At 49.4% G+C, this 23,232-nt stretch overlaps 2 protein-coding genes across 4 annotated transcripts; one reads left to right on the top strand and one right to left on the bottom strand.

Moving 5' to 3' along the window:
• Positions 1 to 3,967: 3,967 nt before the first annotated feature.
• Drap1 (DR1 associated protein 1) lies at positions 3,968 to 6,162 on the bottom strand. 2 transcript variants are annotated; one of them, XM_032891172.1, is made up of 7 exons: positions 5,872 to 6,162; positions 5,567 to 5,639; positions 5,384 to 5,477; positions 4,985 to 5,104; positions 4,772 to 4,886; positions 4,546 to 4,634; positions 3,968 to 4,192 (listed from the first exon to the last, which is right to left on the bottom strand). In XM_032891172.1, the coding sequence occupies exons 1-7, from the start codon at positions 5,911 to 5,913 to the stop codon at positions 4,087 to 4,089; spliced, it is 639 nt and encodes a 212-aa protein (XP_032747063.1). In that variant the 5' UTR covers positions 5,914 to 6,162; the 3' UTR covers positions 3,968 to 4,086. The 2 variants fall into 2 exon arrangements, with proteins under 2 accessions (XP_032747063.1, XP_032747064.1); XM_032891173.1 differs by having other exon boundaries at positions 4,772 to 4,865.
• Positions 6,163 to 6,248: 86 nt separating this feature from the next.
• Positions 6,249 to 8,501, top strand: C2H11orf68 (chromosome 2 C11orf68 homolog). Of its 2 annotated transcripts, none has more exons than XM_032891167.1 (2): positions 6,249 to 6,479; positions 7,134 to 8,501. In XM_032891167.1, the coding sequence occupies exons 1-2, from the start codon at positions 6,358 to 6,360 to the stop codon at positions 7,888 to 7,890; spliced, it is 879 nt and encodes a 292-aa protein (XP_032747058.1). In that variant the 5' UTR covers positions 6,249 to 6,357; the 3' UTR covers positions 7,891 to 8,501. The 2 variants fall into 2 exon arrangements, with proteins under 2 accessions (XP_032747058.1, XP_032747059.1); XM_032891168.1 differs by having other exon boundaries at positions 7,120 to 8,501.
• Positions 8,502 to 23,232: the final 14,731 nt, after the last annotated feature.

Here is a 23,232-nt window from a genome sequence, read left to right as displayed (position 1 = left end):
ACAAGCTCCGTAGCTTCTCTGCCTTATTTCTCAGCTGTAATGTGGGTCTCATTATTTTGTTAGCTGTGTGTACATATGCATGCACACTTTCTCTCTCACACACACAAAGTTAAAAGTCAGTCTTACCTACTTTTAGAATTATTTTTCCTCATCAGATATAGAGCTTTAATCCCAGCACTCTGGAGGAAAAGGCACCTGTATCTCTGTGAGTTCAAGGCCAACCTGGTCTACATAGTGAGTTTCGGGAAAACCAGAGCCACATAGAGAGACCTTGTCTCAAAAAACAACAAAAACAATTTTTATTAGTTCTTTGAAAAAAAACATATCTTTAAAAAATAGCTAATGGTCACCTAGGTTGGTTTGAGTAGACTTTGTGGACAATTTTAACAAGGCATGGAAGAGCATCTATGTTTCCGTCGCTTGGGAGCTGCAGGGCAGGAGGATTGTTGCTATGACCTGAAGCCTGGGCTACGAAGCTTGTACCAGACGGTTGGGGTCATATAACAAGACCTTGTCTCAAAAGAGAAAAGTTTAATTCCAACAGAGGGAGGGCAGCCTGGTCTACAAATCTAGCTCCAGCCAATCAGAGTTACTAATGAGACCGTCTCAAAAACACAAACTCTCGGGGGCTCTCACACCCCTGTTCTAGTGACCTTCTAAGTCAGGGGCTGAGGATGGTGGGGTCACGAGGCCCTCAAAGCGTTAACAACCAGATAAAGCTCATTTTGACTATGAACCTTAGGTGAGCAAGAGACAAACTCTATATTTGAGCATTTGGGTACGATGGGGTTTTGTTTTGGGCTTGTTTTTTGTTTTTTGAGACAGGGTAGCCTTGCCTGTCTCTGCCTCCTGGGTGCTGAGAGTAAAGACGTGCGCTGGGGTTTTATTGGATCAAGGTTGCCCACAGAGGTGTAACTAGTGTAGAACTCAGCTAACACAGAAAATAACGAGACCCACATTACAGCTGAGAAATAAGGCAGAGAAGCTACAGAGCTTGTCAAAGGCCAGTGAGTGAGTGCAGGTGATGGGCGCCAAGGGCCTGGAGGTGGAGGCCCCGGCTCTAGACCTTACGTGAGCTGCAGGCCCAGTGTTGGCAGGCACCACCTTACAGCCACCTGAGCTTCCTCAGGTCTTCTGCCCAGTAACCCAGGCTTCCTCGCCTTCCCATCATCCTCTGAACCCTGAGTTCAGAACTGATCTTCTGTTCTTGGGAGTCAGAGCTGTAGTGTGCTGCCCTGGCCAACCTTAAACTTGAGATCCTTCTGCCTCTACTGGGGTTACAGGTACCACTACACCTGCTCCGGATCCCGTTTTTTTTTTTTTTTCTTTTCTTTTCTTTTTTTTTTTTGGAGCTGGGGACTGAACCCAGGGCCTTGAGCTAAATCCACTGAGCTAAATCCCCAACCCCCCCATTTTTTAAAAATATTTTATGTATATGTTTGCCTGCATGTATGTGTGACAATGTATGTGCATTGAGAGGGCTTCGGGTCTCCTGGAACTGAAGCTACAGATGGTTGAGCCGTCAAGTGGGTGCCGAAAAGCAAACCAGGGTCCTCTACCCGAGCAAGTGCTCTTAACTGTTGAACCATGTCTCCAGGCCCAGAATCCTCTACTTGGATAAACATCAGTGATAGGCTCTTAAGAGCCTCTTCCTCCTCTAACTCAATCCCTTGGCCTTTGCTATGGTGTCCATCTATTTGCCTTCCCTGGGTCTGTCCCCATCTGTTACTAAAAAACATTGCTCCTAGGAATCACACCCTACTCACAGTCCCCATGCTACCCAGAGTTCTTTTAGGTATAAGTAGTATGAAGTGGAAGGAAGCCTCCCAGCTCATGTGACTAGAAAGTACTGGCACACCAGGCACCAGGGTTCCAATGTCCTCAGGCTCTAGCTCCTGCATTGGTTTTATCCTCAACCTTTAGAGTGGATAAGACGTTTCCAGTCCCCAGCTCCCCTTCTACCAGCATCACTAGCTCAGGGGTGCTGGGGTCTACCCCAACCTTACAGCAGCTAGCACAGCCAGAGTGTGGCACTGACTGACCAGGCCGCATCATGCCTGTCCCTCAATCTGAGAAGTGGAGTCAGCTCCCCACATCTCATGCTGGGGTGGAGGACTCACAGGAGCACTATAATGAAACTGGGAGTAGAAGGAAGGCAGACAGCACCCTTGAAGGTCTATCTCCAGCACCCAGGCATTCTTAAATCATGTCTCAAGTCTTCCCACTGTTCTAACCACTGCCCTAGCCTACCTTCTTCCCTTACATAGCACAGGCACTTTACCTCCTGCTTCACAATTCGGTCTCCGTTAAACTACTGGCTCTTCAATGCTCCCCACAAAACCCCTTTGTCCACCCTCTCCCTTCTCATGCTGGCGTTGGCCACAGGTCCAACCTTCATCTACCCGCTCTTCTCTGGAAACCTAAGTTTCTGCCATTTTTAAATCCTTTTTGTTCCAGTGCCGGGGCACCAACCTTTGTCATCTTAAAAAACAGGGGGGCTAGAGACATGCTCAGCAGTTAAGAGTACTTGCTGCTCTTCCAAAAGATCAGGGTTCAGACTCTCAGGACTCACTAGGTGGCTGACAACCATCTCTATATAACTCTGGTTCCAGGGGATTCAATGCCCTCTTCTGGCCTCTGTTCACGCCAGGCACACATGCAGTGCACAATGCAGGAAAAACACCCACACATGTAAGACAATCTTCTAAAAGAAAAAGCAAACATACCGTGTGCGTTTTAGTCCCTTCTTAGCCCCAGCATGGTCTCAGCTTCCCACTCCCTCAAGAGTGCTGAAGCAGGGGTTCAGAGGCTCTTCCTTCAGGGATACTTGGGCCCTCTCCCTTCTACCAGACCATGTGGGTTGCTCAGGACCCCACAGCTCCTGTCTGGTGCCTTCCCCTCCATCCACACACCTGTCTCTAGGCCTCAACTCTCACAAGACCAATCCAGTGTCAAGAGCACCCCAAATTCATCACAGCCAAACTTGAGATCATCAAGCTAAATCTTGTCTTTTCCTCCTGTGTCCCTCAGCTGGAAAGGAGTCCCAAAGAGCAGAAGAAAATGAGAAAAGGTGCAAAGGTGATATCCTCCCTTGGCCCTTTGCAGCTTGTCTTCAAGCCTAAGTCTCCCCAGACTACAGCCACCATTGTCCTCACCCACACACCTAGCACATCCCCAAGGGTCTCTGAATGCCTCCATCAGGAAGAAGCTGGTAAGCTTGTTGACAGATGACTTACCATCCCCTCTAGGGCTTTTACACTTGGGAACCCCACATGGCTACTGCTTCCTGCTTCATTCAGCACTGCTGCTCCCTGAAGATGTACCTCTTGCCTTTGGCACACAGGTTGCCCAGGCTGCTCAGATACAGTTGGCAGACTGCTTGGCTCCAAAGATGCTTCGCAGACCCTCTGCTATCTCAGCTACCCATCTCTTCACTGTGCCGAGCCCGTCACTGCACTGGCTGCCAAACACTATACTTTTCTTTTTTTTTTTTTTTTTTAAAGATTTATTTATTATCTATAAGTACACTGTAGCTGTCTTCAGACACACCAGAAGAGGACATCAGATCTCATTACAGATGGTTGTGAGCCACCATGTGGTTGCTGGGATTTGAACTCAGGACCTCTGGAAGAGCAGTCAGTGCTCTTAACCACTGAACCATTTCTCCAGCCCAACACTATACTTTTCAAGGCCCAGTCTCAGTACTGATTCCATCTGTCCCTTCTCAGCAGTCCAGAGAGGGGAAGAAGGTGCCCAAGGTCCCACACAATGAGAGGTCACCCCTTAGCACTCCCAGCATGTGGCAACTCAGTCCCTAGACCACATTCCTTTCTTCAGTGCCCCAGACTCCTGTCAGACTCCCTGTTTTTACTCAATCACTGGCTGCCCCAACAATGTCCCTTCCTGCTGCCCCCATGTGGGGAGGTGGGGGGATGGGCAATACAGCCACGAAGCCCTGGACACAGGATGAAAAGAAACCAAAATCCTTTTTTTTTTTTTAATAAATTTAAGAACAGTTCCATCTTTCTCTTCTCCCCAAAGCAACTAATACTAACTAAAAGAGCATATGGCCAGGGTTAAAGGGCGCTAGGAGTCATAATCCTCTTCGTCCTCTGCCTCAGGTGCTGAGGGGCCAGGGGGTGCTGGGGGTAAAGGCAGAGGAGAGGTGAAGGGCATGAAGGGAGTTGGAGGGCTGCAGGACAGAAAATGGAGAAAATCAGAGCTTGGAACTGTGCTGTGCCCAACCCACAGGCCTACCCCCATTCTCCAGAGACAGAAGCAGATGTAGTCAAAGCCACCCATTACATCATGGAGACAACGCCCCCTAGGAGGGAAGGTCCCAGCAAAGACCATTCTCCAGACTCTCTCCGACCCACTACCATGGAGGCAAGGCCTTCTCAGAACAATCTCTTGTGTTTAATGGTGTTCTCTCCCCTCCATTCCCTAAAGTCAGCCACCACCACCACCACCAATGGCTAGGGAAGTAAAACTAACTGGCTCTGGGGAGTTTGTTGTGCCCCTTTCTGGTGTCCCTGGGGTGCTCACCTCTGAAAGTGGGCAGGGGGGTGACTGGCTTGGGGTGGAGCCTGTGGTGTCTCTTCCTCCCCATCTGTGTCTGTGTCCTCAGACTCATCCTGTGAGCACAGCAAGGGTCAGGTTAATGAGAAGGTCTGGACCCTTCTCTGAGCCCAGAACCCTGGGAAGGCAATGGAGTTAGGTACAAAGGCTGTAACAAGGATGAGACCAGGCCTTCCCCACCGGCCTCACTCACCTCCTGTTCTGAGTCTGTCCCGGACAGCTTTTTGTCTTTGCTTTTGCTTCCTGTGCCTCCATTCTTCCTGCCACTGCTGCCTGGTTTCCGGCCCCTTCGGGAAGGTACAGGCCATCTGCACAGAGGACTCTCTCCCCTTCTTCACCCCCCAGCCACCCCCAACCCTTGTGGCCTTGGCCTTTCCCACTTATATACCTGGTTTTGGCTACCCACCTTCGAGGACCCTTGTCCCCATCCGTGTGGTTGTCTTCCCCATCACCCTGCATGTCAGGCACAGATGCCACCAAGTCTTTCAAGAAGTCAAATTGCTGTTCAAGCTCAATGCACTGCTTCCTGTAGAAGTGGGAGAGAAAGGTGTTCAAAAAGGGCCCCCAAAACACTGATGTTCCGGAATCATAGAAACAACCTTTTCGTGTCAGTACAGTGGAACACCCCTCCCCACTTCCACCAGGCCTCTCGGGCGGGCGGCTTGGCTTTGGTTGTTCCCTCCACCTAAAACACCTTATCTCTCCTACATCAGTCCAAACCCACAAAGCTGGCCTCCCTCAGCAGCGCACCACTCCCCCTGTCAGAACACTGCCTCCTCAAAAGCCCAGCTTAGCGGCCACTCACAGGTGGGACGTGGTCATGGTTTTGGCATTTCGAGACTGGGTCACCTGGCAAGCCTTCTTCAACAGAGACTCCAGGAAGAGCTCAAGTGCCCGGGCTGAGGACGTCAAGGAGAATCCAAAAAGGGGAGTGCCGCAGTCCCGCCCCACGCCCCTCAGCCCAACCAGCCAGCCCCTAGTAGGATACAGATGATGACAGGCACAGCTGCCGCCACCTTCCCAATCTCTTCGTCTGTCTGCATGATCTTCTTGATCCGCGCCTGCCGAGGGGAAGGGGACAGAGCTCGTCTCCTGTGTCTCTACAGGGGAGCTGAGTGAACCGGGGGGGTATCCCAGGAGAAGAGGGCGGGGGGCACTAAGCCAGGAGGGCATGGAAGGGGCGGGGCGTCAGGCCATGAACACCTAAAAGCACCCGCCCCCCCACCAGCAGGACCTGGGCCCAAGCCTCCCAGGAACCCAGCCTGCAGAGGCCCATCCCGGCCACGTGCTCACCGGCGGAAACCGCGCGTTATACTTCTTCTTCTTGCTTGGCATCTCGGGGCCTCTCACGCTGCGCCGGGCCCAGCGCCGCCGCCCGCAGCCTCCAGGCCCCGGGCCTGTTCGCCGCCAGCCGGCCGCGGTTCCCCCCGGGTCCTGGTGCCGCCTACTCCGCCCACACCACTTCTCGCAGGGTCCTAGTGCCGTTCGTAGAAAAGCAGCTCCCAAAACCCAAGCGCTGGGCTTTGGATCCTCTAGGGCGGTGCGCGTCCTTCTCAGGGATCGCCCGCCACGCCCACCCGCCCTCCAAGCTAAAGTACGAACGTTAGCTCCGCCTCCTGAAGACCTGCACCTCCCGGGATTCTCGCGCTGGCTCCGCCCCTGAACTCAGTCCGCCCCTTCCCCTGGAGCCCCCGCCCCTAGCCTTCTGGTTCCGCCTCTGGCCCCGCCCCGTGACTGTGTTTGTCTATAAAGTTGTTGTTGAGGTGGCGGGACCCTAAGATGGCGGCGGCGGCGGCGGCCGTGGCAGGGGCGGGGCGCGGCGGGGGTGGCGGCGCAGACCCCGGGCAGGAACGGAGCCGGGCCCGAAGTTGGGTTGGCGCGGAGCGGAGTGAAGGCCGGAGGTGACTGTGGGGCGACGAGAGGGCAGCCCGGGGGTGGAGGCAACCCTTAGCTGTGAACACTAATGGCGGCGGGTGTGGTAAGGCTGGAGCCTGGTCCTCGCGCAGACTCTGTCCTATCAGGTTCGAGTCCGGATGCTGCCCATTGACCCCCAGATGGGCCGCTGCCCTCTCTGGGTCTCAGAGTCTTGGTGTTTAAGTGTGCCCCAAATAGTTCACCATGGGAGGCCTGGCCCCTCTCCAGCCAGTCTCTGAGATTGGCGAACCTGCGTTTTGCCTACGTCCATTAAATTGCAGCTCCGCGCTACCTGCGAGACTCTAGTCTTGTGGTGTAGCAGAGTCCTGAGCCAGTTAACACTTAAGCTTTAACGGTCTTTACAGGCATGACCTTGGGCAAGCCCCTTTTCTCAGAGTTTCAATTTCCTTGTTTTTAAGCAGTGAAAGTAGTACTAACAATAGCGACTCCACCTCAGGCATTTTATTCTAGAGACAAATCTAGACAGGATCAGTTGTTATCCCATTGTGAAGATGAAGCAACTGAGGCACAGACATTAAGACTTGCCCAAGGCCACAGTTAAAAGCAGTGCCTGGCACCCTCTAGGACCCAGTACTTTTTATTTACTGTCTCAAACTTCTGACTCAGTTCCCTCACAACAGGATGGAACCAAATGAAGAGCTGGAAGAGGAGGACTCTCCAGGTGGTCGTGAGGATGGCTTCACTGCTGAGCACCTGGCTGCAGAGGCCATGGCAGCTGACATGGACCCCTGGCTGGTATTTGATGCCCGTACTACACCTGCCACAGAGCTGGATGCCTGGTTGGCCAAGTACCCACCATCTCAAGTTACTCGCTATGGGGACCCAGGTTCACCCAACTCTGAACCTGTGGGCTGGATTGCAGCCTATGGGCAGGGTTACACCCCCAATTCAGGGGATGTACAAGGGCTGCAGGCAGCCTGGGAGGCTCTGCAGACCAGTGGGCGACCCATCACACCAGGTACCCTGCGCCAGCTGGCCATCACCCACCATGTGCTCTCCGGCAAGTGGCTGATTCACCTGGCACCTGGCTTCAAGCTGGACCATGCCTGGGCTGGCATTGCCCGGGCTGTAGTTGAGGGCCGTCTTCAGGTGGCCAAGGTGAGCCCACGGGCCAAGGAGGGTGGGCGCCAGGTCATCTGTGTTTACACGGACGACTTCACGGACCGCTTGGGAGTACTGGAGGCAGATTCTGCCATCCGTGCTGCAGGCATTAAGTGCTTGCTCACTTACAAACCTGATGTCTACACCTACCTGGGCATCTACCGAGCCAATCGCTGGCACCTTTGTCCCACTCTCTATGAGAGCCGTTTCCAGCTTGGAGGCAATGCCCGTGGCTCTCGAGTGCTGGATCGTGCCAACAATGTAGAACTGACCTAATGGGGCCAAGTAGGAGAGACCACCTTTTGCTTCCCAGCTGGGGATGGATCCTTCTTTCTTCTCTTCCTTGTCCCAAGAAGGCTGAGCTCCCTAGCTCTGAGGACTCATTGACTTGGGAACTGCCTGCACTCAGTCCCTTTGAACCTCTGTGCAGGGCCAACTCCAACCTCCACAGGTTTGGGGCTCTGGCTCTCTGAGGGCCAGGCCCTTGGCTGCCTCTTTGATGCTGCTCCCCACCACTGCCCAGGACCACAGCTTGGGTGCAGATACTCAAGAAAGTCTGCCCTGGCCACCTCTGTCCCTACTATACTTAGCCTGCATTTTTCCTTTTCTTTCCTCCCTCAGAAGGGAGAAAACTTAGTGCTTCCAGTCCCTGCCCTTGGAGCCATCATGGCCCAGGTGGCAGGACCCTTACAGGACTGAGCATGCTATTGGGACCCAAACATGTTCTGGCCAAGAGGAGATGCAGGGTCGGACATGAGGTCTGCTCCTCCCTGCACACTCATAGCCTGCATCACCAATATCCCTTCCCTGGCTCCCTTGACATGTGCCTGCTCCTGGCATTTCAATAAAACCCAGCTTGGGTCTGTGTCTTGAGTGTTTTTTAAAAATACTGTCCTAATGGTTACCTGCATTGTCTCTCGAGAAAGACCGAGCTAGCCTTTTCCTCCCTCAGCAGTGAAGATGGTGTGCTGCTTTGCAGGGGCCAGGCTCCACAGCTGAGAACCTCTTTAAAGCTGTTCTCCCTCTGTAACCCATGGATCAAAATCAGTTTCTTAGGTCTTTCCAGGGAGGCCAAGGGGGGTATTCTTTTGGTCCCAAGGTATATTTATTTGTCATTTTATTTTATTAAGAAAAGGTCTCTTGGGTTCGGTCCCCAGCTCCGAAAAAAAGAAAAAAAAAAAAAAGAAAAGGTCTCACTGTGTAGCCTCGGCTGGCCTGGAACTTACTATGTACCCTAGGCTGGCCAGTAACTCAGAAATTCATTTGTCTCTGCCTACCAAAAGTTCTGGGTTTAAAATCCTGCACCACCATCTCCAGCTTTTAGGTTTTAAAAAATTCTGTTCATAGTGCCTTTAACCCCAACACTTGGGAGGCAGAGGCAGGTGGATCTTTATGAGTTCAAGGCCAGCCTGTTTAACAATGTGAGTTCCAGGACAGGACAACCAGGGCTACCTACGTAAAAAGACCCTGTCTCATTAAAAAAAAATTCATAGCCTTTAATCCCAGCACTTGGGAGGCGGAGGCAGGTGGATCTCTCTGAGTTCCAGGCTAGTCTGGACTATACAATGAGATCCTATCTCAAAAGAGGTATGGGGGTGGGGCTGTCAACATGATTGAGCAATTAAGAGCAAGAATTATTCTTCCAGAGGACCTTTAGTTTGATTCCCACAATTCACATGGTGATTAGTAACAACCTCTGACTCTAGTTCCAGGGGATAAAATGATCTCTTCTGGCCTGTGCAGGCACTGCACACATGCTGCTCTGACATGCATACAGGCAAAACTCCCATTCATGGAAAAATGAATCTTTACAATTGAAAACAATAAAGCATACTTGGGGGGGTATGGAGGCTGTTTCGTCTCACATATTTGGGGGTCAGAGGACCATTAGAAGTCAGTTTCCGGGGTTGGGGATTTAGCTCAGTGGTAGAACGCTTGCCTAGCAAGCGCAAGGCCCTGGGTTTGGTCCCCAGCTCCGGAAAAAAAAAAAAAGTCAGTTTCCTCCATTGTATGGGTACCGAACATCCAGCTCCGGGCAAGCAAGCACCTTTATCATCTGAACCACCTCAGTTGTTCAGACTTTTCCTTTTGTTTTTGTTGTTTGAGACAGGGTTTCTCTCTAGCTCTGACTGGCTTGGAACTCAGTAGACCAGGCTAGCTTGGAACTCAAGACTTTCGCCTGCCTCTACCTCCTCTGAGTGCTGGGATTAAAGGTGGGCACCACCACCGATCGGTTTGTCTTTTCGTGTTTTCTTTATATGGCTCTGGCTGACCTGGAACTTGTTATGTAGACCAAGTTGGCCTTGGACTCAAGGCCTGACTCTGCCTCCCATGTGTTCATCTTGACTTAATATCGTCTGCTTACATTCTCTGAGTGTTAGGGCTGCATGTGTGCACCATCACACCCAAGTTTATATAGTGCTGTCCTGGTTTATACAGGGACTAAGATTAAGCCCAGTGCCTGCTAGGCATTCTGCCAATGTAGCTGCATCCGCAGGCCCTCTCCTACAACTTTGGCCTTTTGAAACAGGGTTTTGTTGTGTAGCACAACTTGAGTTCTGATCTTCCTGCCACGGCTTCTTGAGTGCTGGGATTAACAGGTCTGAACCACCAAGTGTGTTTTACAGGATTTAGATAAAGGCACTCTCCTTGCAGTTCCAGGTGGTACACATAGATTTCTAAAAAGATATGGGCTGGATTTCAGCATCCAGGGCTGGAACAACCTAGCCAGTGACCAGCTTGAATATGTATGGGCAGTTTTTCCAGAAGCCACTCAACAGTTTATAAAGAACTTTACACATGCCATCTCAGTTCTCAGGACCTCTTTAAGGAAATGCTGGCCACATCCTGCTGTCAAGGAACTGCTACCATGTGTGGTGGTATAAGCCTTTAATTCCAGAACCAGCAGACAGAAGCAAATGAACCTCTGGGAGTTAGAGGACAGTCTGGTCTACACAGCAAGTTCAATGACAGTCCCAGCTACAAGTCCATCTCAATAAGGGAGGTGGGGAGGGAAATTGAGGCCAAGAGGAGAAGGGATGATCTGGGTGATGGAGTTGGAGAGTAGAGCTGGGACTTGGCTCTGATCCTTCCCTTCTCAGGCAGTGTGGTCCTTGACCTTGTTCTTGTCTTGACAAACACAACCCACAGAGCAGGATACTCATGATACTCATGTGATCTTTTCTCTTAGTTATCCTCTTCTCCATGGCTGCTAGAGTCTCAAGGGCCCGGCTTGTGCACTGTCCTGTCTCCTCAGACCAGTGCCTTCCCAGGCCTTGGTCAAGGGCCAGAGGTGTTGGCAGAGAACTTGAGATGTTGCTCTCGTGCCGTGCCAGCGCTGAGTCAGCCTCCAGCAGCCTCACTGAGTTGGAATTTGGAGCAGAGGAGCGGAGATGCCACTGGGGTGACTGGGTGGAAGTGGCTGAGTCATGAGTGCTAGCTTAACCCCCTCCCCAGCTGCCTCCCTATCCTGAGCCTCCCCAGGATCGAGTCCACCTCAGCCCAAACTTGGGAAATCCCCAGAGCTCAGAGTTGGAGCCAAGTGCCCTGCCTGCCTAATTGTCAGTGCTTTGTACTTGACAAAAGTGGGTCAACTCTCCCTAGGCAGAGGAGTGGCATCCTGGCAAAGCCTTGTGTTCTCACAAAGATGTCTATGTGGTATGGAAAGCCCAGGTTTTCTTTCCTTACAAAGTGACACATCCCTCTTCTGTATTTCTTTGGCCTTGCCTGGCCCCTTGCCCTTTCTCATTTTCTCTCAAACCACAACAACAGCCACTAACTTGGTTCTTCCACCCCACATCTCTGTCCTATCCCATAAGCCAGGTTCACAGATTCTACTACAGAGATGCCCACATTCCTGTCCTATTGGGATTCTACAGCAACTAAAAACAAGGTCTACTGTCCTGGGCTGGCATTGACCATGCCCCCAATAGCTTTCTCTGCTGTCCTTAGGCACATCTTCCTGTCTCTGCACCCAACTGAAGCCAACTGGAACATCTTTTTCCACCTTGGCATGGAGCCTCGGGCCTCAGGCTTTCTTTGTCCTTGAACACCTGCTGTGTGGTACCAATCACAGAATCTGCTGTTATTTAGCAATTGCCGCTGGTCCCCAAACTACAGAGCCACAGACCCAGATTGTACTCTACTAAGGCAGGAGCACTGTCTACATTTCATCTCCCAGTGTAGAATAACGGCTTCAGAGATTATTAAATGAAAGAATTGCCTCAGATCCAGGTACTGTGAGTCCCACCTATTGGATCTCTCCGCTGTATCTTTCTTTGTTCATCTTTCCTCTAGAACACAGCTCTCCTGCCCACGTTCTGCCTTTTCCCACTTCAATGCCCTTGTTGATGGGTAGCCTCTGTTGGCATGCCTGACACCATCACCGCTAACTAATGGCACATCTCAGACCCACTAGTTCTCTAACCATGTGGCTCTCCCATGGATGCCCTAAAACTATATGTCTGGAGACTCTTAGGGACAATAACTGGTTTATCCTTAGGGCACCTTCAGCATCCAGGTCAGAGTCAAGCTTGGTACAGTCACCAAATAACATTCTTGAATCCAAGGTGATTGTATGGAAGTCATACATTATCTAAGCTCCATTTAGTTCTTTTATTTTTAAATTATTTTATATGTATGGATGTTGTTCCTTTGACTATGCCTGTGTGCCACATGCGTTCTTATCCAGGGAAGTCAGAAGAGGATGTTGGATTCCCTACACTAGAGTTACACATGGTTTTGATCTGCATGTGGATGCTTGGAACCAAACTTGCCTCCTCTGGAACAGCCAGTGTTTAACTCCTGTGTGCCTTCTCTCTAGCCTCTAGCTCTGGTATTCTTACCATTTTTGTAGAAAGGGAAACAGAGTTCCAGAGAATTCCAGTTAATTGTCTCAAGGTTGCACAGCAAGCATATGGCAGAGCCAAGATTTGAACTCAGATCACTCAACTCTAGAGTACCTACTACATGGTTAAGTCTTGCTAATGAATGTGCTCTGAGGGCAGGGGTGCTACAAGAAGAAATATTGCCCTGCAAGGACATAAGATTCACTTGGGAAGTACACAAGGTAGGTTCTCAGAATTACTTGGAAGACAGGCTGGGCCCAAACACAGATTCCTTCAACACTGATCAAGAAGCTGGGTACAGCCTGTCTGGAAAGGAAGTCTCTCTAGCCTACAAGAAGGATTGCTTCCCTGACAAGCTAAGGGTTTCCCAAAACCTTGGCTAGCAGGGCTTCTCTTGCATAGCTAGTTCCTGCCTACATGGAATTATGGAAACACTGGGTTGTGTAGGGGCTGGCCAAACTTGGACAAGCCCCTCTGTCTGCTCCATTAATAAAACTGAGAGAGCTATGACTGAGGCTTGAGAGACAGAAAGACATACCCTGCTATGCCTTCCTCAAACCCCTGGGACAAAGGGATGTTCTAGGAGGGGGAGATTCTATTTGACCCCCAACTCCAGCTAGGACCTGGGGCAGAATTCGGGAATACAGGAAACAGCTGAATTGGGAGATGCTTCAACCAAAGCTTTGGCAGGATTTGGGGGATTTTCCTAGTAGGCCAGCTGCACCCCACTCCTGCTGACTGGGAGGGGCCTTGTCAGGGATGAAGATTGGGTCACACGGCTGATTCACTGAGGAGGGAAACTCCCCACTTCTGTGACGTACATGCCCTAGGCACTGAAGGGTAAAGCTAAGGGCACTAGTCTGACAAACACTTTACCTGGTGTTTCTTTGGCCACTGGCCTCCTAGGAGGGTATAGGAAACCTGAGGTTGGGCAGGATGAGAAGGCAGGGGGCAGGTTTGTGAAGACAGCTTTCCAGGAAAGGAAACCAGAGATTGTGTCTGGAATGAAGCCAGGTGTCCTTTCTTGTCTATTTTATGAATGAAACAACCATGCTCATCGTAAGAGCAAACTTGTACACAGGCCTGCTCTGCACAGCACACACTGGCAACCTTACATTCCTCAGCTCACTTCACCCCCTCAGCACTCCTTTATTAATGTGAAAACTGAGATCAAAAGATGCTAAGATGGGCTGGAGAGATGGCTCAGTGGTTAAGAGCACTGACTGCTCTTCCAGAGGTCCTGAGTTCAAATCCCAGCAACCACATGGTGGCTCACAACCATCTGTAATGGGATCTGATGCCCTCTTCTGGTGTGTCTGAGAGACAACTATAGTGTACTCATATACATAAGATAAATAAATCTTTTTAAAAAAAGATGCTAAGATGATCAAAGATAATCCAGGCACCTGAGAGGCAGAGGCAGAAAGGTTAGGAGTTCAAATCCACCTTTAGTTACACAGTGAGTGTGAGGCCAGCCTAGACTACATGAGATCCTGTCTCAAAACAAACGAGAAAGTGAAAATTGTCCAAAGCCAAGGCTACCAATGCTCTTATAGCCCACACGACTAAGTATGTCTCCTACACTAGGGCATCAGGGCACTCTGTCTCTGGTCCTAGAGCAATTCTAGCTCCCAGAGTTAGAGGCCTCTTTAAGATGAAGTCTGAGGGGTTGGGGATTTAGCTCAGTGGTAGAGCGCTTGCCTAGGAAGCGCAAGGCCCTGGGTTCGGTCCCCAGCTCAGAAAAAAAAAAAAAAAAAGATGAAGTCTGATTGGTTTCTGTGGGTCTTCTACCATTGGGCCCAACTCTGCCTGTTGGGGAATCTGGGGAATAGCCAGGTCCTTCCTATACCAGGCCCTGGTTCCTCTTCTGTGGCTCCTGAAGGGGACAAAAACTGGCTGCCACAAAAAAAAAAAAAAAAAAAAAAAAAAAAAAAAAAAAAAAAAAAATCAAAAAAATCAGCCAAACATTCAGAGGCCAGGAGAGGGCAGTGAAGATCCTGTCAGAATCTCTCCAGAGTTTTGACTTTTGACCAAACCCCAATCCAGAGCTTCCCTGCTTCCCTTTCCTGTATTGATGCTCACCCTCCTGCATCGTGTGCACACATGCACATAGACACAGCCTCCCCCCCCACACACAAATGTACATGCACAGAAACAGACACACAAGTGTACACATGCACACGGGCAGGCACACACACACAAGCAGACACACAGTGAAAGTCCAGCTTTATTGCCCCAGATAGTCCTGATCCTCTCTGCCTGTAGGTACCCAAGGGGGCCTAAAAGCTGTGGATTCATGAGGTGTGGCAAGCTGCCCTCCTGTAGACGAGCTTTGCCCCACTTGGCTCTCTCACAGGCTACATGACTCACTCCCTTGCCCCCCATGACTCAGTTTACACCAGTGCCTGGAGGTCCTCACAGCTCGGGTGGGGCAATTTATGGGTGCAGCCCAGGCTCGCCAGCCTTTCATCCCAGGATGAGCGTTTCATCCCAGGATGAGCGTTTCATCCCACTCCTGGCCCAGAGCAGAAGCTGGCACCCCTGGGATCAGTAGTGCAAGCTCCTGGAAGCCTGGGGACAGGAAGTGTCCATGGGGGAGGGGAGTCCTAGGCCTGGGCTTTAGAAAGCTGAAAAACTGTGAGACAGACACCAGCCCTCCTGAGCGTGGGTTTAAATGGAACAGGAGCCACTCTGTGGTTCAGGCTAATTGGGCAGAGCCATTGTGGACCCACAGAAAAAGAAATGGGCCACATGGCACCCATCTTACCTGCATTTCTGGGAATCTCGCTCTGAGCATTACCCATGGTTTACCCTCTCCACTCCCCCGAGCATCCCCAGAAACAAATGAAGATTGAGCCATAGACATTGAAGGAACTGCTGGCATTACCTGTCAGGCAGTTTCCGCCGTGATAAAGGAGGTTTTGCAGAGAGGGAATAAGCTGATGCCCTATCTGCCTTAAGGACGGTTGCCACGTGGTTTTGTATATGCGTTTGCTCTTACAGTGAGCCTCTTATTTATACATTGGGTGAGAAAGGACATCTGACACATCCTGGCCAGCCTAGTGGACACATCTAGCTCCAGCCATAGTCTCCCTTCTCTAGGGGAGCTGTTCCCACAGCCCGATACCCTGCTAGGCCCTCCCCTGCCTCCCCAGCTGCGTGGGTTGAAGTGGGACTGAGAGGCCCAGTGTTTGCCTCTCTACCCTTAGATCTCCTAGGTCCAGGAACTCCGTATGTGATGGGTGAAAAAGAGGAAGTAGGGCTGGAAGGATGATGGCTCCATGCTTAAAAGAGCTGTCTGGGGGTTGGGGATTTAGCTCAGTGGTAGAGCGCTTCCCTAACAAACACAAGGCCCTGGGTTCGGTCCCCAGCTCCCAAAAAAAAAAACCAAAAAAAAAAAAAAAAAAGAGCTGTCTGCTCTGCCCAGGGACCTTAGTTCAGTGCTTGGCACGAATGTCAGACAGCTCACAGCCACCAGCTCCAGGGGACTCAGCACTCTGTTTTAGCCTCTGTAGACACACACACACACACACACACACACACACACACACACACACACACACACACGGACGGCAGATGGGGTGGGGACAGAGACAGAGAGATCTTTAAAAAATGAAATAAGAGCCAGACATAATAGATCATGCCTTTAATCCCAGCATGCCAAAGGCAGAGGCCAGCCTGGTCTACAAGTTCCAGAATAGCTGGGGATGCATAAGAAACCGTGTCAAAAAAAAAATGAAAGAAAGAAAGAAAAGAAAGTGGGTCAGTATACACCTTTGATCCCAGAATTGGGAGGCAAAGGCAGGCTGATTTCTAAAAGTTCAAGGTTAGCCTGGTCTACATAAAGAGTTCCAGATCAGCCAGACGACGACGACACACTGCTGCTCTTCCAGAGAACAGAGGTTCGGTTCTCAGCACCCGTGTTTGGCAGCCTCTTCTGCCTCCTTGGGTTCCGGTATTCACGTGCTCATGCCCACAGGCACAGGTACCAAGACCTATTTTAAAATCAAATAAATTTAAAAAATTAAAGACACTTAAAGGACACCACTGAGGGTCCCAGAGGAAAACGGAGCGTCATGGTCTAGTGACTTGTATGGCCCAGCAGGGACAAGTCACTTCTTGGATTCTGGAAAGTGACTGGCATGGTGACAGGGACTCTCTATAAGACTGAGGACACCACAGCTGCCCCTGACACCCTGTGGCATTTACCCTGGTCCCCGTCACCTCTTTGCTGTGCCTCACAGCGGTGTGGCCTGGGTGAAGCAGATGATGTGGCACATGTGAATGGGGGGGCGGGGGTGTTCTGGAGGAAGGCGCCATGCACACAGCAGGAGCCCCCAACCCCTGCTGGAGCTTCACTCTCCTTGCCTCTCCTTCCACAGTCCGCCCATCAAATGGCTTGGTCTGAACCTTAGGAGTCAGCAGGGGTCTCAATCCCTTTCCCAGACCCCAGCCATATCCCTTTTCAAATATCTACCCCAGATATTTTGTCCCCAAGGTCTGGCTCTTCAGCCTGCTGTCTCAGCCTTGGCTAAGGCCTTGCCAGCCCACCTTCCTGTTCATTCCCCTCAACACACATTCTACTGTGTACCCTGATCACGGCCAACACGGGCCTTCCCTGCTGCCCACCCACAGACCTTTGCACTCACTGCCTCCAACCCTAGGAATTCTCCCTTGACCTTCAGCCCTTTTCTGCCAGGAACCCTTTTCCCACTGGCCCCCACCCCAGCTGCAAAGAATGCTTCCTTCCTGGGGACTCTGGCAAAGCCCCAGATGCTCTCAGGCTCCTGCCCCCATGCTGTTGTTCTAGCCCCACGACTGTTTCCCTTGTACTCTGACCACCTCTCTAGGTTGTCAGTGTCTTGTTTCTAATCAGCCCTTCCTCCCTCACAACTGACTCCATTCTACTTCCTCTAATGTAGTCCAGGCTGGCCTTGAACTAGCTACGCCGTAGACTAAGGTGGCTTTGAACGTCCAGGGATTCCCCCTCCCTGAGTTGTGGGATCGCACTATACCCCAATCCATTCAACCTTTAGTGTAGTTCGCTTGGGTTGCATCCATGGGATACTACACAGTCAGAAAAGAGTCCAAGGTAGCCACACCCACTGTGAAGGGACTGCAGAGTCAAGATAATGAGAGTCGGAGCCAGAACTGAAAGCCTATGCACTGTGACTAATCTATGGAAGTGAGGCCGACTGCAGAGGGGCAGGAGGGCCTTGGGGAGTGCAGATGTGTGGTATCGTGGCTGGAAGATGGCTACATAAGTCATCACACATAGCCGATACACTGAAAAAGTGCAAGTTGTATTAAATGTCAAACACACCTCAAACACGTGGTTTTTTTGTTTGTTTGTTTTTTTAAAGAAAGGATTTGCTATGCTGCTCAGGTTGGCCCCAGCTGCTAACGCAATCCTCTGGCCACAGATGCCAGAGTAGCTGGGACTACAGGTGTGTACCACCCCCACCCAGTCCCCAAGACCCCCTTCTAAAAAATAAGACACATAAACATACTCAGAGAAGAGGGTAGCCAGGCAGTGGCACAGACTTTCATTCCCAGGGTGTGGGAAGTAGAAGCAAGTGGACTGTGTGAGTCAGTGTCAGCCTGACCGACAGAGTGAGATCCTGCCTCAGAAAAAACAAACAACAGGGGTTGGGGATTTGGCTCAGTGGTAGAGCGCTTGCCTAGCAAGCGCAAGGCCCTGGGTTCGGTCCCCAGCTCCGAAAAAAAAAAAAGAAACAAACAAACAAACAAACAAACAAACAAACAAAAAAACGGGGCCGGAGAGGTGGATAATGGGATAAGAACACTGTCTGGCTAAAATCAATAAAGTTTAAAAGTAAATAAGCACAAAAAAGTTGTGGAAGGTGGCTTCTACCTATAATCCTAGCACTTGGGAAGCTGAGACCGGAAGACTGCATGAATTTGAGAACAGCTTGACCCTGGCCTATAAGGTGAGACCCCAGCTCAACAAAGCAAACTAATGATTAAAACGAAAAATAAAATCATTAAAATAATCTCTTCCCCATAGCCCTTTTTATGTCCCCTTACTTGGGAGATATAGATAGGCACAAACGCAGATGTAGGCACATACATAAACTTCTCCCAATTACCACATTTTAGAAAGCATTCTGGGAAGGAGGTTTGTTTGTTTGTTTGTTTGTTTGTTTTCAGTGAAATTGTTCATAGAATTGGAGAAACAAACTGTATTTCATGAGGGATTTGGATTTGACCCAGAATGGTGTGACCAATCTTTTGTTACTTTGTGGATTCTTCTCTCTCTCTCTCTCTTTCTCTCTCTCTCTTCCACCTTTTTCCACCCTTTTTCTGCCACCATTTCAACCCCTAACACTAGACAGGAGAGAAAAGGGATAGAGGGGAGAGGAAAAAGATCCCTGAATAGAGCCAGGGGTCGGAAAGAAGGCAATGTTATTGCTAGGCTACTTCATGATGACTGGGGGCATTGAGTTCCTTGGGCAAGTTTGACTTTCACAATCAGGATATCTAATTTCTTCTTGTTGTCTCTTTGTGCACACTACTTAACAAACCAACACCAACAATGACCAACCAACACTCCATCTCTCAGGGTCCTAGCATTTACATAGTCTCTGAAAAGTCCCCAGAGCTCCACATGTCACACAATCACAATTATCTGCAGCTGGCAAAAAACCATGCTCCTGCCAGAGCATGGGGCAAATCATAGTCTGCTGCTATGAACATTCTGGGATATGGATATCCCTCATCCCACACCTGGGATTAAAATGAAAACATATCCTTATAATATTTCTGTGTTTTTTAAAGAAACAAAAATTCCAGAATTGTCACTACAGAATGAGTCTGGGGAAAGGAAATAGCGGGGAAATTGAGTGGTGCAGGATGGGAGTGGCAGTGAGAAGAGAAGGGAGAACACAGAGCAGAGAGACCCCTCTGAGAGACTGAAGAGGCTCACAGTACAGCAGGGCAGCCAGGGCGAAGGAAGCCCAGTGTGCAGGAAGGACACATGTAACCTCTGCATTTGGGAGGTGGTGGGAGGAGGATCAGGGAATCAAGGCTAGCCTCAGCTACACAACAATTTTGAGGCTAGCCTGGGGTATATGAGACTGTTTCAAAACAGGGGTTGGAGAGACAGATCAGCAGTTAGGAGCAGAAGCTACTCTTGCAGAGGACTGGAGTTGAGTTCTCAGCACGCACACAATGGCTATCTACGACCTCCAGTTCCAGGGGATTTGACACCCTCCTCTGGCCTCCCTAAGCACTGCACACATGTGGTCCACAGACATACATGCAGAACAAACACTCACACACATAAAACAAAGATAAATAAATAATTTAATATAAGTGAGCCAAAGCCAACAGAAGTAACCAGAAGATGATGACCTTTGGAGAGCAATCAGTGGAAATCCATGGAAGCCAAATAAAGGCTTACTCTCTGGGCCCAGCATTCCCTCCGAGGAAATGACAGTAACCAGCCACCGAAGGATATAACAGGTATGCTTATGACCACCTTCTTCCCCATGCCCTCGTCCTCTAAATTGGAAGCGTCCTCAAGCCATCAGCAGTAAAATAGGAGGAGTTTTTGAGGACTATTCATGGAATACCACTCCATTTGACATGGGTGACAGCTACAAGGGGTTGTGTATATATGTTAAAAACAAAGTCTGAACTAGCCAGGCAGTGGTGGCACAGGCCTTTAGTCCCATCATTTGGGAGGCAGAGGCAGGTGGATCTCTATGAGTTAAGGTCTACAGAGCAAGTTCCAGGACAGCAGAGCTACACAGTGAGTCCCTGTCTGGAAAAACCAACCAACCAAATACACAACAACAACAACAACAACAACAACAACAACAACAACAAAAATGGCGGTGAGTCAAACACACCAGGTGTTGTCCTCCTTAAGTTTCTTTTTCATCTAAGAGCTAAGGTGATAAAACACGTAAAGAAAAGCAGAACGGCTTCTTGACTCTGAATTGAACAAACGACTTAGACTTTATATTAGATTACATTTTGTTTGTTTTGTTTCTCTGTGTACCTTTGGCTGTCCTGAAACTACTCACTTTGTAGACCAGGCTGGCCTCAAATTCAGAGTTCACCTGCCTCCTGAGTGCTAGGATTAAAGGTGTGTGCCACCACTGCCTGGCTGACTCTTAGATTTATCATCAGAAATAAGGGGTTGGGGATTTAGCTCAGCGGTAAAGCGCTTGCCTAGCGAGCGCAAGGCCCTGGGTTCGGTCCCCAGCTCTGAAAAAAAGAAAAAAAAATGTCAACAAATGAAAAAATACATAAATTAGTTTAAACAAAATTTTTAAATTTTTGTGAATTGAAAGGACATTATTGCTGGGCATGGTGGCTCCCAGCCAGCTACAACTACGTGGTAAGACCCTGTAGCCAAAACAGGACAGAAGGACAACAGCAAGCTGAGTGTCAGAAGCAGGGCTGTAATCTCAACATTTGGAGACTGAGGCAGGAGTGTTCAAGGCCAGCCTCTGCTATACAGCATGTTTGAGGCTAGTCCAAGCTCATGAGACCCAGTCTCCAAATGAAACAAACAGTAGCAAAAGAACATTATCCCCAGGCACAGTATAACTATACACACATAGTTATACATGCGTGCAATCCTAGCACTCCAGAGCCCCAGGCAGGAGAATCTGAGTTCCAGAAAATCTGTACTTTATAAACAGATCTATCTAAAACACACCAAGGGCTTAAAACCATCCTCTATGCGCGCGCGCGCGCGCACACACACACACACACACACACACACACACACACACACACACACACTTTCACTCTGTAGCCCTGACTGGCCTGGAACTTACTATATAGACCAGGCTGGCCCCTCAAACTCAGAGATCTTCCTGCTTCTGCTTCCTGAGTACTGGGATTAAAGGTATTTACCACCACATCCAATGTGTGTGTGTGTGGTTGTTCATGCAATCATGTAGGAGTTCAAACGCTGGAGTCCATGTCTGTGTTTAAAGGAAGGGTGATGTGACAGCTTAGCAGATAAAGGAGCCTGCTTCTGTGCCTGAAGACCTTTGTTCAATCGATCCCTTGGATCCACATAGTGGAAAGCACGAAGGGAGAGTCTACTCTCTCAGGTTGTTTTCTGACCTCCACACAACAGTGATGCCCACAAAATAAATCAAATGTAATAAAAAGATGTGAAGGCAGCTAAAAGCCAGATATCATGGGGTAAGCCTGTACTATAATCACTGGAGAGGGGATTATGAATCAAAGGCTAGCCTGGGCTACATATCAAGACTCTGCCTTTCAACAAAAACAATAGAATGAGAAATAAACATTTGTAAATGATAAGTGTTAATAGTCATAATATAAAAAACTATTCTATACGACTCACTAAAAAAGAAAAGAGAAAAAGAAAAACCAAGTGTGGTGTCCCACAGCTGTGACCCCAGCACTTGAGAAGCAGAAGCAGGAGGATCAGATGTTCAAGATCCTTCTTACCTACATAGAAAATTGTAGGCCAGCCTGGGCCACATAAGATCCTATTTTACAAAAAGAAAAAAAACCTCCAACCTCAGAAACAAAGGACTAGAATAGATATTGTATATAAGAGGCCAACAAGCCAGGAAGTGGTACCACACTTGGGAGGCAGAGGCAGGTGAATCTCTGAGTTTGAGGCTAGCCTAGTCTATACAGCAAGCTCCAGGTTGGCCAGTGCTTCACAAAGAAACCTTGTCTAGAAAAATAAAAACATATCAAAGAAAAACAAAAACAAAGCCAAACAAAGAGAACAATGAGGTGACACTGTGTATCCTCCCATCTTTAATTCTTTTCTTTAATTTTAGGTATTTATTTTATGTGTTGTGTGTGTTTTGTCTGCATGTGTGTACACCACATGAGTGCCTAGTGCTCTTGAATTCTCTGGGTGCTGGTTATTGAACTTGGGTCCTTTGGAAGACCAGCTGGTCTTTTACGTGCTGAGGCATCTCTCCAGCCTGTAGTCTTAATTTTTAGATTCCCCAACTGCAAACTAACGAGGGTTAGCCATGTTGAAGAAATCTAAGCCCTCAAACCCCACTTTGGAAGATTCACAGTACACAGTCCCTTAGGAAAATTGCCTGGAGGCTCCTGAGGGAGACACACCATTTCCACCTAAGGCAAATACCTGAGAGAAAGGAAAGCCTTCGTCCTCCCCAAAACTGGTGCTCTGGTCTCCATCAAAATGCTGTTTGTATCTGGCCCAAAGTGAGCAACGCCAGTCCAGGGACTTATGGATAAGCTGTAACACATACACAGTACAGAATATTACTCAGCCCTCAAAAGATACAAATTATCAAATCCATGAGAGGACACAAATGAACCTTGAAAATCTTTATGTTGAGTTAAAGAAGCCAGACAGAAAAGGTCACATGTTGTGTGAGTCCATTTCCGTGAAATGGTCAGATTGGGCAAAGCTGCATCCACAGAAAGTCGATTAGTGGCTAGCAGGGGATGGGGCAAGGGGTAAATTGGAGTGATTACTTAATGGACGCAGGGTGTTTTTCTAGACCAATAAAGTTTTGAAAGCAGAGAGAGGTGGTGGTTACACAACGCGTGAGTACATGAAAGACGTGGAACTGTACAGTTAAAATGGTGTGTTGTGTGAACTTCACCTCAATTAAAAAGTAAACCAATTTAACAAGAGAAGGGGAACTGGAGAACACAGACATCACCTCCAGCTCCCTGGTGACCCTGAGAAACCGCTAGATGCCAGACTTTCTTCCTTCACCTCCTTTGGCCTCACTGCATCTCAAGAGGTGGGGATTCTCTG

Source organism: Rattus rattus, chromosome 2 (assembly GCF_011064425.1).
Source record: "Rattus rattus isolate New Zealand chromosome 2, Rrattus_CSIRO_v1, whole genome shotgun sequence".
Taxonomy (NCBI): Eukaryota; Metazoa; Chordata; class Mammalia; order Rodentia; family Muridae; genus Rattus; species Rattus rattus.
Note: the sequence above shows the minus strand (reverse complement) of the source record. Positions and strands in the feature narration are given on the sequence as shown.

Coding starts and splice junctions, on each gene's coding strand:
- Drap1 (XM_032891172.1), bottom strand. CDS start 5,913: ATGCCAAGCAAGAAGAAGAAGTATAACGCGCGGTTTCCGCCG. Junction 5,640..5,871: donor ATAACGCGCGGTTTCCGCCG/GTGAGCACGTGG, acceptor TCCCCTCGGCAG/GCGCGGATCAAGAAGATCAT. Junction 5,105..5,383: donor ACCATGACCACGTCCCACCT/GTGAGTGGCCGC, acceptor CCACTTCTACAG/GAAGCAGTGCATTGAGCTTG.
- C2H11orf68 (XM_032891167.1), top strand. CDS start 6,358: ATGGCGGCGGCGGCGGCGGCCGTGGCAGGGGCGGGGCGCGGCGGGGGT. Junction 6,480..7,133: donor GAGCGGAGTGAAGGCCGGAG/GTGACTGTGGGG, acceptor CCCTCACAACAG/GATGGAACCAAATGAAGAGC.